The sequence below is a fragment of the Trichomycterus rosablanca genome, chromosome 5 (genome assembly GCF_030014385.1).
Source record: "Trichomycterus rosablanca isolate fTriRos1 chromosome 5, fTriRos1.hap1, whole genome shotgun sequence".
In the NCBI taxonomy this organism is placed as follows: Eukaryota; Metazoa; Chordata; class Actinopteri; order Siluriformes; family Trichomycteridae; genus Trichomycterus; species Trichomycterus rosablanca.
In genome coordinates this window covers 16,016,971-16,032,913 of record NC_085992.1, presented here as the reverse complement: position 1 = coordinate 16,032,913, position 15,943 = coordinate 16,016,971, and the positions used below count along the sequence as shown (strand labels likewise).

The following is a 15,943-nucleotide window of genomic DNA, read 5'->3' as shown; positions in this document are numbered from 1 at the left end:
CACATTAACACACCACCACCATGTCAGTGTCACTGCAGTGCTGAGAATGATCCACCACCTAAATAATACCTGCTCTGTAGCTTCTATATGGTAAGTGGAGCTGATAAAATGGACAGTGAGTGTAGAAACAAGGAGGTGGTCATAATGTTATGCCTAATCGGTGTATAATAACATGAATTTAAGACGCGTGGAACCAATTTTGGTCAATATAGTTCTTAATGTTTAATAAATCTGATTAGTGTACAAATCAGAATTAAATACCAATTAACATTTTTAGCTCAAAGTGTCTTCAGCTATTTTGTTGTCTTGGTTTTCGTCTCCAACACTTTTTGGTTGGCACCACAAAAATAAGGCCTGCAATATTTTTTTGGTATTTGGTGACTTTATAATTGAAGGAATTAAAACAAAACGAATGTAATCATTTTCCAGATGTTTCCTGAGACTGCCCATTCCTTTCATTTGACTCCATACACACTTGCACGTCTCAAACTCCAAACTCATGGATCATCCATGCCATCTAATAACATCCTTCAGCTGAAGGACAAGTCACGAAGACTGCAAAGCACCGGTCTTTGGGAATGTCCACTCAGACCAGCGAGGCCTCGGCTAGTCATAGCTCTGTGATTTCCAGCGGGCTGTCTGAGAGCGAGTTGCTGCCCTTGTTGTGGTGTAGCGGCGTAGATTTGGCCGACTCGGTGCGAGCGTTTCTTTCGGCATACAGCATGCCGTCAGCATGCAGCGCCTCCAGAGAGCGTGCGAGCACCCGCTGGTCATCCTCAGGCAAGCTGTTGAGGTCAGAATTTAGCAGTGTGCCCGTGCTGCCATGGACCACGTGGACTCCGTCTGGGCCGCGTAACTCTACTGGGTGCTTGTGCTTGAAACGGAGCGTTCCTCGGCCTCCGATGCTCATCCGTTCGTCGTCGTCGTCGTCGAGGTCGCTCTGGACCAGCTGGGGAAAGCAATGAGAGGTGGAAGGGAAAGGAAATTCAATTAGTAAAAAGTATTGGGTAAGATCATAAATAAGAGTGGGGTTAATAAGGCTACATAAGACCTACATAGACTTTTAATGACAACTGACTTAAACCTACATTTGCACTTTTGTTGGCTAGTTAAAATGACACAAAGCTACAGTATTTTTTCAGGTCAGGTCTTCTGGCTGTTCCAGTATTCTGGGGTTGCCACATATTTAATTTGGCACACATTTTCTATACAGCATCCCCTTCCTGACGCAACCCTTCTTTTATTTAGCTGGGCTTGGGACTGACACTGACAGGGCTTATTAATGCCTAGGCTGTTCGGCCATACTTCCCTTTCCTCAAATATAGCCAATCATGCCTGGAACAGGACCTTAGCTTAAACTGTAACCACAAAATTAAATTAATTAATGAATTAATTTATTGTGCAGCAGTAAATAAAGCCAACCCACTACCACTGGGAACCAGCAATCTAATCCCCAGCAGTGCTATACGCTAGTCTGGCATCTACAGTACATACAGACAAGATTTGCTATATATGAGGGGGTAAGCAATGTATTGTTGTCCTATCCAGGGATGGGGTGGTGGTTACTGCATTAGTCCACTGAATCTATGGAAACTGTATCCAATGCGACCCTGGCCAGGATAAGGCAGTGGTAAAAGTATCCAGTTACATTGCCAAATTATCTATTATTATTGTGAAATCATACTGGGAGAACATGGTTTATCAGATTTTGATCTTGTGGAGTCCATGCCAGCTCCAGTACATGTTGAGATGTTTTACTTATAGCATTGGGGTGGCACAGTGGCTAAGTGGGTAGCACTGTCGCCTCACAGCAAGAAGGTCCTGGGTTCGATCCCCAGGTGGGGCGGTCCAGGTCCATGTTCTCCCTGTGTCTGTGTGGGTTTACTCCAGGTGCTCCGGTTTCCTCCCACAGTCCAAAGAGGTGAACTGGAGATACAAAATTGTCTATGACTGTGTTCGATATAACCTTGTGAACTAATGAACCTTATGTTTGTTTGTTTATTAGGATTTTAACGTCATGTTTTACACTTTGGTTACATTCATGACAGGAATGGTAATTACTCATTACACAAGGTTCATCAGTACACAAGGTTATATCGAACACAGTCATGGACAATTTTGTATTTCCAATTCACCTCACTTGCATGTCTTGGGACTGTGGGAGGAAACCGGAGCAAACCCGCGCGGACACGGGGAGAACATGCAAACTCCACACAGAAAGGACCTGGACTGCCCCAGACCTTCTTGCTGTGAGGCGACAGTGCTACCCACTTTGCCACCGTGCCGCCCTAATGAACCTTATGTAATGAGTAACAACCGTTCCTGTCATGAATGTAACCAAAAGTGTAAAACATGACGTTAAAATCCTAATAAACAAACAAACATAGCATTGTGTGAATTTAAATTTAAAGGAAAATGCAAAATCGAAGCAGCAGGGGCAGATATCGTTACTAGGAAAACAGTACAAAGTTAACTACGTGTATCATACGAGTATACTGTGCCATCTAAAGGCCATTCTTGGTATTACTGGTTGAACATACAGTATATACTGTGTTTTAAACAGCAGCACTTCATCTTTGGCGCCCCCTTCAGGAATTGCTCTCAAGCTTGTTGTGTCTGAATGTTTTAGTAGACAACCGGCACTTTACTAGGAACACCTATCAGGTTCGAACATCTAATGATTATTTTATAAGCTACAGAAAACCATACATATGAGCTTATACAGTCAGGTACCAGCAGATAACACCAGACCGATATGGTGAAATCAGCTGGTGAATCAACAGATCTGCAGTAGCGTAGACACCGGATTCTGAGGTAAAATCTCACTTCTGCAGAATAATCCACTGTTGTGAATTTGTGGACTTTATGGGCTAAAGAAAGTATTACTAATTTCATAACACTGTTACCAATTGCATAAGTATTGCAACATAATAATTACTATAATAAAAATGAAACTCAGTTTGTTTATAACACAACCTTCTCTTCAGTATGATCTGAAAATTAATAAAAGCTACTGTAGTAGAAACTAACCCTCACAATAAAAAGCCTTTATAAATGCTTATGTAGGTGTAGTTCAGTTGTCATTAAGGTGCTAGTTTATCTGTCACTTTTCTCTATGAATCCAATCTTTAGGTTTTAATTAGATTACAAAAAATAGATAAAATAACAGATAACATGGCATTTTTATGTTCTGTTTGACAAGGACACAAGAAATAAGTATAAATAAGTGAAATAAGCAAAAAAGAAAAGAGAACAAAGTCAAAGTTTACAGGAAATGAACCAGTGATAATGAAAGTGTGAACAAAATGTAGTACAAATACTGGAAACAAACTATTTCATTTTTTTTTTTTCCCCAACCTCCCCCCCCAATTTTCTACCCTAATCTAGTTGTGTCCAATTACCCTGATTGCATCCTTCACTGATTTAACCCTCCACTGCTGACTGAGTACGCTTCTCAACTGACACACGCCCCCTCCGACACGTGCTCAGTACAGACTGCATTTTTCACCTGCACAAGTCAAGTTCATATATACCGATCAGCACTGTGCATGGAGAGCCACACTTAGATCAGCATTATTCCTCAGCCCTGTGCAGGCGGCATCAATCAGCCAGCAGGGGTCGTAATTGCACCAGTTATGAGGACCCATGATCGGGCTTGCCCCTAACACTATGAACAACAGCCAATCATTGTTCATGCAGCCGCCCAGTCCAGCCGGGTGACAGAGCTGAGATTCAATACGATGTATTCGAAAACCCAGCTCTGGTGTGCTAGCCTATTTTTTCCCGCTGCGCCACCTGAGCGGCTTATTTTATTATTATTCAATTAGCGTTGCTAAAAAGTTTTACCATTCCTACATTATTAATTTAAACAAATATTAAGAACTTTAATTATCTAATCTTGATACATTTAGTTTTAATCCATTTTTCCATAAAATCCAATGTTTAAAATATTTAACATATGCAAACTCAGTTTATTGGATTTACCATGAGAGGGAGTGACCCCAGAAACTAATTTTGATTATACACACTTAGTTTTTTTTTTTTTATTGACCTTAATGTTCAGTGACAGATTCTTTAGATTATTTAAACAAATTAAATGTATCTTAATTTGTGGGGAAAGAGAATAAATACTAATACTACTACTCCTGGGCGGCACAGTGGCTCGGTGGGTAACACTGTGGCCTCACAGCAAGAAGGTCCTGGGTTAGATCCCCAGGCGGGGCGGTCTAGGGCCTTTTGGTGTGGAGTTTGCATGTTCTCCCCGTGTCTGAGTGGGTTTCTTCCGGGAGCTCCGGTTTCCTCCCACAGTCCAAAAACATGCAGTCAGGTTAATTGGAGACACTGAATTGCCCTGTAGGTGAATGGGTATGTGTGTCTGCCCTGCGATGGACTGGCGCCCTGTCCAGGGTGTTACTGTGTGCCTTAAGGCCATTGAAAAGCTGGGATAGGCTCCAGCACCTATCCCCCCCACCCATGACCCTAATTGGATAAGCGGTTAAGACAGTGAGTGAGAGTGAGTGAGTATTTCTGAAACATTTGTTTCCAGGCTTTTTTTAGAAAAACTGTAGTCATATTCACACTCGATCTCAGCACGCTTGTAGTAAGAATGGCAGACTAGCCATATCTAGCTTAGAAATATTTCAAATGTGCAGAACAGGTTCAGAGACGGCAGTTTATAAGGAACTGCCCACAAATCATTGACACTATGAAGTTAAATAACCAGACAAGAAATTCAGCAAGCAATGCAAAAGGTGATACAAAGAGAAAATTAAAAAAATATTAAGTTGACTATGTGGAAATTCTACAAATGTCCAAAAGTGTATCTGGTTTATTGTTATTCTGAGGAAAGTAGTCAAAAGTAAAGCATCTAGTGCATTGGCAGAAAAAAAGAGGATTTCTGAAAGAGCTGGCACTGAATTAATTTCCCAGACACACTTGTTTCATTACCATACCATCTTAATACCTTTTTGAACAAAATTAATTTGTCATTGAACCATTATGGTTCATTGCCAATGGACAGTAGGTCTGAGAAATGTCATCAGATTGACAGTGAGGGTTTTGGACAGGCAGGTTTGTGAAAGAGGAAATCCAGGAGAGCAAAGTCCAGCTTGATCTCCCACCTCAGTGATGGACGACTGGTCTTGGCTGGTTGACTTGGTGACCAGACGGGCAGCGAAGAGTTTTTTGAGTCTGAGATAATCATCAAGAACCACGTTGAGCAGCGAGCCCTGATCAGATAGTGAGATTGGTCATGTGTTTTCAAACATATACAGAAATCCAGGCCTTCAGAACCTCTGTGATGATTTATCACTGTTGTCATGGCGAAGGAGTTAACAGTATGCATTTATTATTTTAAATGTAATTATTCCACATAGTGTTTGGACTCACCTTAATGGGTCCTTCTCGCATGATTTGGCCCAGCTTGGCAATGTTATCGTATTCCTGAATGGCAGCTCTGAGGTAGCAGTCGTCCTCTGGTTTTGAGGCTTTAGGCTCACGACCAAACGTACCCTAGAAATACAGCATAATTAGTATTGTGTCATGCTTCCTCTCCACCAATGCCGATCCCTGCTCTGATTGAGGAGAACGAAGCTAACCCACGCCCCCTCCGACACATGGGCAGCATGCAGTATGCATCTTATCACCTACACTTTGACAAGTGCAGTGCATCTCAGCACTGTGTACTTAGAGACACACCCTGAGAGCACGCTTTTCTCATCTCTGTGCAGGCGTCATCACTCAGCCAGAAGAGGTCGTAATTGCATTAGTTATGAGAGAGAGACCCCATCCAGCTTAATCCCGCCCATATCTGAACAACAGGCCAATCGTTGTTCATGTGGCCGCTCAGCCTAGCCGGCAGGCAGAGCTAAAATTCGATACGATGTATTCGAGATCCCAGCTCTGGTTCCAGTGTGTGTTTTTACCGCTGCGCCACCTGAGCGGCTCTCAAATGGTTTTATCATTACAATCACAGTGCTTTAAAAAGAATTCAAACTTGTTTATGTATTAAAGTGACAAAAGTATGTAGACATCAATTCTAATTAGTTAGTTTAGGTGTTTGCATACCACTGTATAAAATCAGTCGTTAATACTATAGTTAATTATATGCTTCTATTTATTTATTAGGATTTTAAGTTCATGTTTTACACTTTGGTTACATTCATGACAGAAACGGTAGTTACTTGTTACACAAGGTTCATAAGTTCACAAGTTTAATGTCAAACACAGTCATGAACAATTTTGTATCTCCGATTCACCTCACTTGCATGTCTTTGGACTGTGGGAGGAAACCGGAGCTCCTGGAGGAAACCCAGGCAGCCACGGTGAGAACATGCAAATGGACACAAATTCCCAGAAACACTCCAATCTTATGGAATGTCTTACCAAAAGATTGGAGGCTATTATAGCAGGCAACTCTATATTCATACTTACAGTTTTTAAATGAGATATTTAACAATCTTAAATGACCCTAACCTTAACCCTAAACCTAAACTGGTCATGCAATGTATGATAATAGTATTATTTTACTATTATTATAATAAAACTATTATTTTTTAACGATTGATTGATGGAGCAGGTTGTTTGTTTACATTTTCCCACCTTTGTGTTGTTAAAACCACACTTTTTTTGTTTTCCATTTTATTTATGCATTTTCTCCCAATTTAGCAGAGTCAATTTGACTTCTGCTCCTGGGGGATCCCTGATTGCATTTGAGGAGGGTATATTGCTGCTTACGCGTCCTCCGACCCACATGCAGCCCTTAGCGGAGCCCTTTTCCACCCATGCACTCTGCACAGGCACCTCTCTATCTGCTAATCAGGGTCCTTACACAGAGCTTGAAGACCCCACTCACATAGTCCGGTCATCCCACCCTAGCAGAAACGTGTCTGCTGCAGACACTGCCAATTATGCCCACTAGATGGCGCCCAGCCGACCGGTGGCAAAGCCGAGTTCAGAATCTCGGCGCTGGTGTGCTAGCGGAATATCCCGCTGTGCCACCTGAGAGCTCCAAAACTAAACTCTTTTAAACTTGTCATCATTTTAGATTTGTACAGATGACAATATTTAGAATTTATTTAGTTTAAGTGGGTAATCTTGGTTACTCTCTTCATTTGAACTATTTTAATTTAGCAGAATAAAACTGGCCCATTTGTGTGCCCCTTTAACTGCTGGAGCAGCTTGTTTGTATATCCTTCCTTTTGCAAGTTTGAATTACATGTTTGAATACACTTCAACACCTGCATTGTCACAGCAGTCTTTTACTTATTTAATGTGATCAATAACATCTGAAATTGTACCCATATGTCTCCATATACATACGATAGACAAAATTCATATAGTTAAAGTTATAGTGTCATAAATTGTATAGAATTTTATACATTCAAGCTGAATGTGCACTTAATTCATTAATTCATTAACCCACTGTGGGTTTTTTGTTATCTGTTAAGGACCAGGATAAATGAGTAAGTGATTAATGTGTTGGTAAGAAACAGATGTGTGTAACTAACGTGTGTGCGAGCAGGGCTGTTCCACAGGTCAGTAATGTCACTCAGGTCCTCGGGCAGGTTGTCTTCATGCTCAGCCTTGGTGGCCAGCTCTAGGTTTCTGCAGAATGGATCCAGCCATACAGGATTTGCTCTACACATTAAAAAATAAATACGTGCACACAAATGTAATTAAAAATAGTTCTTTTTCCAATAGTGATTCTTGTCAATAATGTGTACACATATGTGCACAATTACATGCAAAAATGTGTACATGTGCAGTTGTAGCCTAGTGGGTACTGCTCCAGTAATCAGAAGGTCAGTTGTTCAAGCCCCACCACTGCCAGGCTGCCACTGTTGGACCCTTAAGCAAGGCATCTAACCCTCAATTGCTTAGACAGTATACTGTCACAGTACTGTTGCTTTGGATTAAAGCGTCTGCTAATTGCTGAAAATGTAAATGCAACAGACCACTGAAGTCGTGTCGTCATTTTGTAATCCACGGCATGTTGTTATGCCCATATTTGGTAACCCGGGTCTAAGAGAAATTTTGAATGGGAAAAATGAATGGAGATTTCGAAAATTGCCTCTCTCACATCCTGTAGTCATAAAAAATGTTCCAAAGCCGTTACGTTTTTTTATTTTTTATGGAGATTCTTCTGTCTATTATCACTGGATCCTCTGAATTATGAAGTCGTTAAAGAGTCAAAATATGAATATTGCAGCCGCTCAGGTGGCGCAGCGGTAAAAAGACACGCTGCAACCAGGGCTGGATTCTGAGTACGTAGTATCGAATCCAGCTCTGCTTCACCGGTTTGAAGCTGAGTGGCTGTATGGGCAACGATTGGCCGGTTACTCAGTTGGGGGGTGGGACAAAGAACCGGATGTGGGTCTCTCTCTGTCAGAATGCGATTACGACCTCTGCCGGCTGATTAGAGGCGCCTGCACAAGAGATCAGGAAGAGTGCCCTTAGGGTGTGTCTCTTCGCATGCAACGCTAGGTGGCGCCACACTCATCAATGTGTGGGTGGCAAAAATACACCTGGCTGCTGCTCATGTTTCGGAGGGGATATGGGTTAGCTTCGATCTCCTCGGTCAGGGCAGGGTTCAGCATAGACAGAGAGGAAGCACGATGCAAATTGAACAATTGGATGCGCTAAAGGGGGAGAGAAAAAAAAAAAAATAAATAAATAAATTTATATTGCTACATGTAAGCAAATGCTACTGTGCACTGAATTGACGTCACTAGACTGGAAGCCTCTTAAATAACCGCACGAAGCAGCACGATTCACCAGTGTAACAGTGGAGTGATATTCACAAGTTTTAGTTTATATTTTTAGTAGCTAGCTACATTAAAGTAGAAAGCAATGATGATTGGGTGTTATGCCTTTGGTTGCAGTCACCAAACTGGAGGTATTGCGGGCTGCTCATTGTAGTTCAGTGACGTCTAATTAATGCGCAGTAGCATTAGCTTTCGTGAAGCATTATTAGTATTACGACCCTTTAACAAGGGTTTAACATCCTCGTAATTCAGAGGATCCAGTGATGTACAGGAGAAAAATGTACATAGGACAAAACGTATAGGGTTCTGAACATGTTTATTTATCCCAGGATCCAGGATGTGTTAGAGATGATTTTTTGAAAAGCCCATTCATTTTTGCCATAGGAAATCTCCAAATATGGGCATAACGAGGACTACAGAATGACGCACGACTTCAGTGGTCTATTACATAACCAAGTCAAGTCAATGTTTATTGTAACATAAAGCTGGCTTGAGGGTGGCACCCATGTTTCAGCAGTTCTGATTCATGACTGAACTGTTTTTGGTGGTTCTTGGATTACATCTGAACATCCAAATGACTTTGCTCTTAGCATACGGTGATGGGCTAATAAGGTGGTCATCATTTTCTATCCTGACCTTGACAAGAAGCCACTAATGAGAGCAGTAAAACTAGTGTGCATCATTTACCCAATAATACGATGGCACCAGAATGCACATACAGAATTTCACAACTTACAAGGGTCAAAAGACCTTCTAATAATGTCCTAGAGATGCCACAGGGAAACTGTAGAGGTCTTGTGAAGTCTAACCCTTGGGGGTCAGAGCTGTTTTGACGGCATATTAGATGGGTGGTCATAATGCTCTGGCTCATTTGGTGCAAATTCTAACAACTGCTAATTTGCAAAAGCAGCTCACCCTTCAAACGAGTATTTGTTGGTGTTGGGCATATCTAGGATGTCCATCATTCCCTGGTTGCCTGAAAAAAAAAACACATGCTATAGTAAACGGACAGGTAGACATGCAAATCATGTTAGGCTAATCTTACTTCCCCTTTTGTTAGAGATTAGACATTCTCAGTAACTCACCTGTAGAACCAGCAACAATGGCTTTTAGCTTCCTCTTGTGGCTAGGAAAAACATACAGAAATAAATACGGTGACATTTCAATGGTGTGTAAGCTTCCCAGTTCAACTAGTTCAGGTTTTTCAACTATACCTATTGTCTCCAGGAGTAAAAAATAATAAATATATAATAAAGTTGGGACAGTATGGAAAATGCAAATAAAATAAAAATGCAGTGTTCCTTACATTTACTTTGATGTTTATTTGATTGCAGACAGTTTGCGTTGCAAAAAATATTTGTTCGACTTCCAGCTGGCCGCATAGCAAAACAAAACGTTTTCGTGACAAAACGTAGTTTAAGAGACCAGACAGACTCGTCTGAGATTCCTCATGGTGATAGATGGTGTGGTGTGAAACCCCCTATCACCGATCAGTCGTGTAGTGTGAAAACCACAACGGCTAAAAAGACTCCTGATTACAAGAGATCAAGTCGTGTAGTGTGAACTGTACAGCAATCTGAACAGTTTGAAAGTCGTGTAATGTAAACTTGGCATAGAGTGAAATGAGAAGCAAAGTTGGCTGTTAACTTAAAATACTTATAACACAGACAGATGACGAAAATAATAAAATAACTTACACTGTTCTGTAATACCAGTTCATGAAGATAAACAACATGGCCGCTAGAAACAGCAGCACAGCCAGGATTATTATAGCCATCTATAAAAAGAGAAACAAATGAACAGAGAATTTATATAAGTAAATAATTCAGGTAGGATTTTACATTGCAGATCTGGATGAATACAACTTACCATTATTATTATCAATGTGTTACAGCTAAAATTACTAACTTATTATTCATTAATAAGTTTTAAAAAATGTAATTTTAGGTACAACTTACTATTATTTTAGTATTGTATTACTGACTTGTTACAACTACAATTACTGATTTATTATTAAGTAGCAACTAGGAAACTATCTTATGGATAAATACAACTTGTGACTCCAATATTACTACATCATTACCCATATATTACAGACCTGTAATGTAAAGTGCTACCAAAATTCTACTTCACCACATTATAAAATCTCTTTTTATATTATATTTACAACCCAGCAGCTTTGTTTAGCTTGTTAGACAGAACTGGACTGTTATTTGTTTAACCAGCACCCTGAAGTGTGGTGGAATTTTCCACTGTGCCTGAGGAAACTGACAGAAGCAACCAGAGGAATCAAACGTTAGCCCACATTTACATGTAGTAAATACTAGAAGTTACTTTACATTTTTCATATTGTAAATCTAATACATTTATGTAATAGGACATTTATGTGGACTAAAATGTAAACACATAGTTTAGCTTGATAGCTTATGATGAGATTGTATGCTGAAGCTAACTGTTTGAATGGTAAATATTTCTTTAATGTACTTATTATAAATATTCAACAAAGAATGTAGTACATAAAAGCATGACAACTGATTTCATGTTTTATTTATTATTTTTATTACTAGTTGTAGGAGGAGGAGGAGGAGAAGTACTGTTTTGGTGTTATTTATTAGTTTGTGTTATTATTATTAGTAGTAGGAGGAGGAGGAAAAGGAGGAGTAGGAGGAGTATCTTGTTTTCCGTGTTTGTATTATTATTATTATTATTTTAATTATCATTATTAAGTTGTAGTAGTAGGAAGTGGAGGGAGGAGGAGATGGAGTAGTAGTATTGTTTTAGGTGTTATATATTAGTTTGTATTATTGTTATTATTATTGTTATTATTTTTTATTATTATTATGATTATTATTATTATCATTATTATTGTTATCATTATTATTTTTATCATTTTTATTATAATTATTATTATTATTAATAAGAATATTATTATTATCATTATCTTTATTATTATTATTATTATTATCATCACTTATCAATAATAATAATTATAAATATTATTATTATCACTTTTATCATTATAATAATAATAATTAATATTATTATCATTATTATTATCATTATTATCATCATTATTATTATTATTATCACTATTATCAGTATAATTGTTATTATTATTATCATTATTATTATTACTGTGTTTTGTTGCTTTGTAATGAAACTGTTTCAAAAATATGTGAGGTATGTGCTGTTACTGCTGACTTTTCAAGATGAGCAGTAAATTCATTTGGGAACAGCTAAACACTGCATACCATATTATACCATAAATACCAGTAGTATACCTGTCCAGCTAAAAAACACATGCACTGACCTGCAGGGTAGTGAGGTCATCAGGAGCTCGTCCACTCACGGCAGGTTGTACATCCAGAACATTGTAGTTCCTAAACAGATTTCTCAGCTGTTCCTTGTTCTCGTCGATCATCTGAATAACCCTGTTAGCACCAGTTAAATTGTTAAGCAACTGACATTTCTAGTATTTATTCTGCATGCACGTTTAAAATGGATAGTAAAAGTTAAAAGAAATATCAGTTTATGAAATATGGAAATTATCTGACTTTTCGACGTCCAGGATGCGGTTGGTCTGCTTGTTGACAACATGAATCAGGACGTCGGTTTGCGCAAAGTTCACTCGCCCCTTTTTATCCACATGAAACTGTGTGAGAGATGAAGGTGAAGATAATTTTAACAATCAATTATTTTATGAACTTTTAAAATCCATTAGTTCTATATTATGTGAAAGGTTCTTTGGGCTGTGAAACATTATTCAGTTTATTGTGGCTACCTCAAAAATAGTTTTTCTATGGCATTGCTTTAAAGATGATCTAAGAAAATTCCAATAAAATGTACATTTGTTCATATTTTTCACAAGGGTTTAGACTTAAACCAAAGTAAGCGCTTTTCCACCAAAAGACCTCTGGTTCTTGAACCGGTTCTGTTTGGGTTTCTTTGAATCTTGGTGTTTTTTAGAGAACCAACCCACGTTTTTGGGAACCAAGCTGCATCATCAAAGGTGGATGTTGCGCAACAAAAGAAAAGAGTAGTAACATGATGGTGGAGCGTGTAGATTACCTGCGAGCATTTGCGCTGTTGTTACAGATGTTCATTTTTATGCAAAGCATCGCTCAACTATTGCTGATAAGAAGGCATAGAGGGCGACTCTGATCCTCGTGTTTGTTGCTTTCTTTAGTGCATTTACGTGAGAATCGTTTTGCGCTTTGCTTTCAAAGCGATTGGCTTGAGCGGTGCGATAAAACATCACTAAAGTGTTCCACAATACGAATATCCATTTGTGTGAAATAACCATCAAACCCACTTTAACATACAACACATATGTCTGTGTTTAGCTGTATTTACTTCATGTGTGGTGGTTATGCAGATCGGGGTTCTGAGAATCAGCTTCTCGGGAGAGTCGAAAAAGCTTAACGTAAACAAGCATAATGTGGCTTAACGTAATAAAAGTATGACATGGGAACACTAAATTTCTCTCCGTTATTACTGGTTATGAGTGCTCTGTACTGTCGAAATTTATTGGTCATTGTTTCAGTACAACATTTATCTCATTTGAGGGGCTTTAAAATATTAGCGAATATCAGCGGCTCAAAATTCAATCAAGTGAACTTTAAAAGATGGAAGTGCAGCGTTCAACTCCATACGAGACAGCACAGCGGTTTTGCAGCTTCTCATGTAAAAGCACCCAAACCTATACACTTTGACACACCCACAGATGACATCACAGTTCACGCTGGAAAACCGAGTCCTCTGTGGTGCCAGTTTGGAACCTCTTTTTTTCGGTGGAAACATGCTGAACCGGTTCAAAATCAAGTTTGATTTTAAATGGACTATATTTGGGACAGTGAAGAATCTACCCAGGAGTACCCAGGTTTTTTTGTTATTTTGTTATTGTCAGTTACACACTAATGATTCTCTTGATTAGCAGTGGTTTTCTTCTAGCTCCCCTTCCATGTAACTCATAAGCCTAGTCTCGGGTCAACTGTGGACTCATTGTCACTGACCTTAGCAGAGGCTACAGACATCTGCAGTCCTTTTGTGACCCTCTGGCTAAGCAGACCTGAAGTCAGACCAGATCAGGATTCTTCATTGCGTTAGGTTCACTGCATTTGGACATAAGGGCTCTCAGTGTGGTTCGGTAAAGTCCTTAGAAATGCCTTAATAAAATGACTTTTTCCTAGACTGTGGCATAGTGTTCCTGTGGAAGGTGATGGTAAGGTTCAAGACATGAAATTGGTAGATATTCAACAGGGTGGCTGTTCTCAGCTGGCTGAATCAGTTACCAAGGGTACAATTTGTTTTTGACAAATGTGATGTCAGTGTTGGATAACTACAGTGTATCACAAAAGTGAGTACACCCCTCACATTTCTGCAAATATTTTATTATATCTTTTCATGGGACAACACTATAGAAATAAAACTTGGATATAACTTAGAGTAGTCAGTGTACAGCTTGTATAGCAGTGTAGATTTACTGTCTTCTGAAAATAACTCAACACACAGCCATTAATGTCTAAATGGCTGGCAACATAAGTGAGTACACCCCACAGTGAACATGTCCAAATTGTGCCCAAAGTGTCAATATTTTGTGTGACCACCATTATTATCCAGCACTGCCTTAACCCTCCTGGGCATGGAATTCACCAGAGCTGCACAGGTTGCTACTGGAATCCTCTTCCACTCCTCCATGATGACATCACGGAGCTGGTGGATGTTAGACACCTTGAACTCCTCCACCTTCCACTTGAGGATGCGCCACAGGTGCTCAATTGGGTTTAGTCTATCACCTTTACCTTCAGCTTCCTCAGCAAGGCAGTTGTCATCTTGGAGGTTGTGTTTGGGGTCGTTATCCTGTTGGAAAAGGGAGTTTTCGAAGGGAGGGGATCATGCTCTGTTTCAGAATGTCACAGTACATGTTGGAATTCATGTTTCCCTCAATGAACTGCAGCTCCCTAGTGCCAGCAACACTCATGCAGCCCAAGACCATGATGCTACCACCACCATGCTTGACTGTAGGCAAGATACAGTTGTCTTGGTACTTCTCACCAGGGCGCTGCCACACATGCTGGACACCATCTGAGCCAAACAAGTTGATCTTGGTCTCGTCAGACCACAGGGCATTCCAGTAATCCATGTTCTTGGACTGCTTGTCTTCAGCAAACTGTTCGCGGGCTTTCTTGTGCGTCAGCTTCCTTCTGGGATGACGACCATGCAGACCGAGTTGATGCAGTGTGTGGCGTATGGTCTGAGCACTGACAGGCTGACCTCCCACGTCTTCAACCTCTGCAGCAATGCTGGCAGCACTCATGTGTCTATTTTTTAAAGCCAACCTCTGGATATGACGCCGAACACGTGGACTCAACTTCTTTGGTCGACCCTGGCGAAGCCTGTTCCGAGTGGAACCTGTCCTGGAAAACCGCTGTATGACCTTGGCCACCATGCTGTAGCTCAGTTTCAGGGTGTTAGCAATCTTCTTATAGCCCAGGCCATCTTTGTGGAGAGCAACAATTCTATTTCTCACATCCTCAGAGAGTTTTTTGCCATGAGGTGCCATGTTGAATATCCAGTGGCCGGTATGAGAGAATTGTACCCAAAACACCAAATTTAACAGCCCTGCTCCTCATTTACACCTGGGACCTTGACACATGACACCAGGGAGGGACAACGACACATTTTGGACATGTTCACTGTGGGGTGTACTCACTTATGTTGCCAGCTATTTAGACATTAATGGCTGTGTGTTGAGTTATTTTCAGAAGACAGTAAATCTACACTGCTATACAAGCTGTACACTGACTACTCTAAGTTATATCCAAGTTTCATGTCTATAGTGTTGTCCCATGAAAAGATATAATAAAATATTTGCAGAAATGTGAGGGGTGTACTCACTTTTGTGATACACTGTACATGCACAATTTTTTGAAAAGTTGGGGCATCTTGTAAAAAGCAATAAAATAAAGAATCTGATTATTTTATTGAATCTTTATTTAACTGGCAACTTAGAAAGAAAAGATTCCCAGTGTTTGCACTGATCAACTTGTATTTGTATTGTATTTTGTAAATAGAAACACATTTAGAGTTTGATGCCTGCAGCACACTCCAAAAAAGTTGGGACAGAGCCGTGTTTACCCCTGTTTATAATAGGAGATAGATCTGGACTGCAGACAGGC

The 15,943-nt window shown here is 39.9% G+C and overlaps 1 protein-coding gene across 1 annotated transcript in view; it reads right to left on the bottom strand.

The window, feature by feature from the left end:
• Positions 1-247: 247 nt before the first annotated feature.
• cdh23 (cadherin-related 23) overlaps positions 248-15,943 on the bottom strand; it is a 399,105-nt gene continuing 383,409 nt past the window's right edge. Inside the window, exons 60-68 of the mRNA XM_062994943.1 lie at positions 12,320-12,417; positions 12,076-12,196; positions 10,463-10,542; positions 9,851-9,891; positions 9,681-9,741; positions 7,509-7,638; positions 5,389-5,511; positions 5,121-5,228; positions 248-949 (exon numbers count right to left, since the gene is read on the bottom strand). Coding sequence (XP_062851013.1) covers positions 611-949; positions 5,121-5,228; positions 5,389-5,511; positions 7,509-7,638; positions 9,681-9,741; positions 9,851-9,891; positions 10,463-10,542; positions 12,076-12,196; positions 12,320-12,417 — 1,101 coding nt within the window. The 3' untranslated portion in view covers positions 248-610. The remainder of the gene's footprint in view (positions 950-5,120; positions 5,229-5,388; positions 5,512-7,508; positions 7,639-9,680; positions 9,742-9,850; positions 9,892-10,462; positions 10,543-12,075; positions 12,197-12,319; positions 12,418-15,943) is intronic.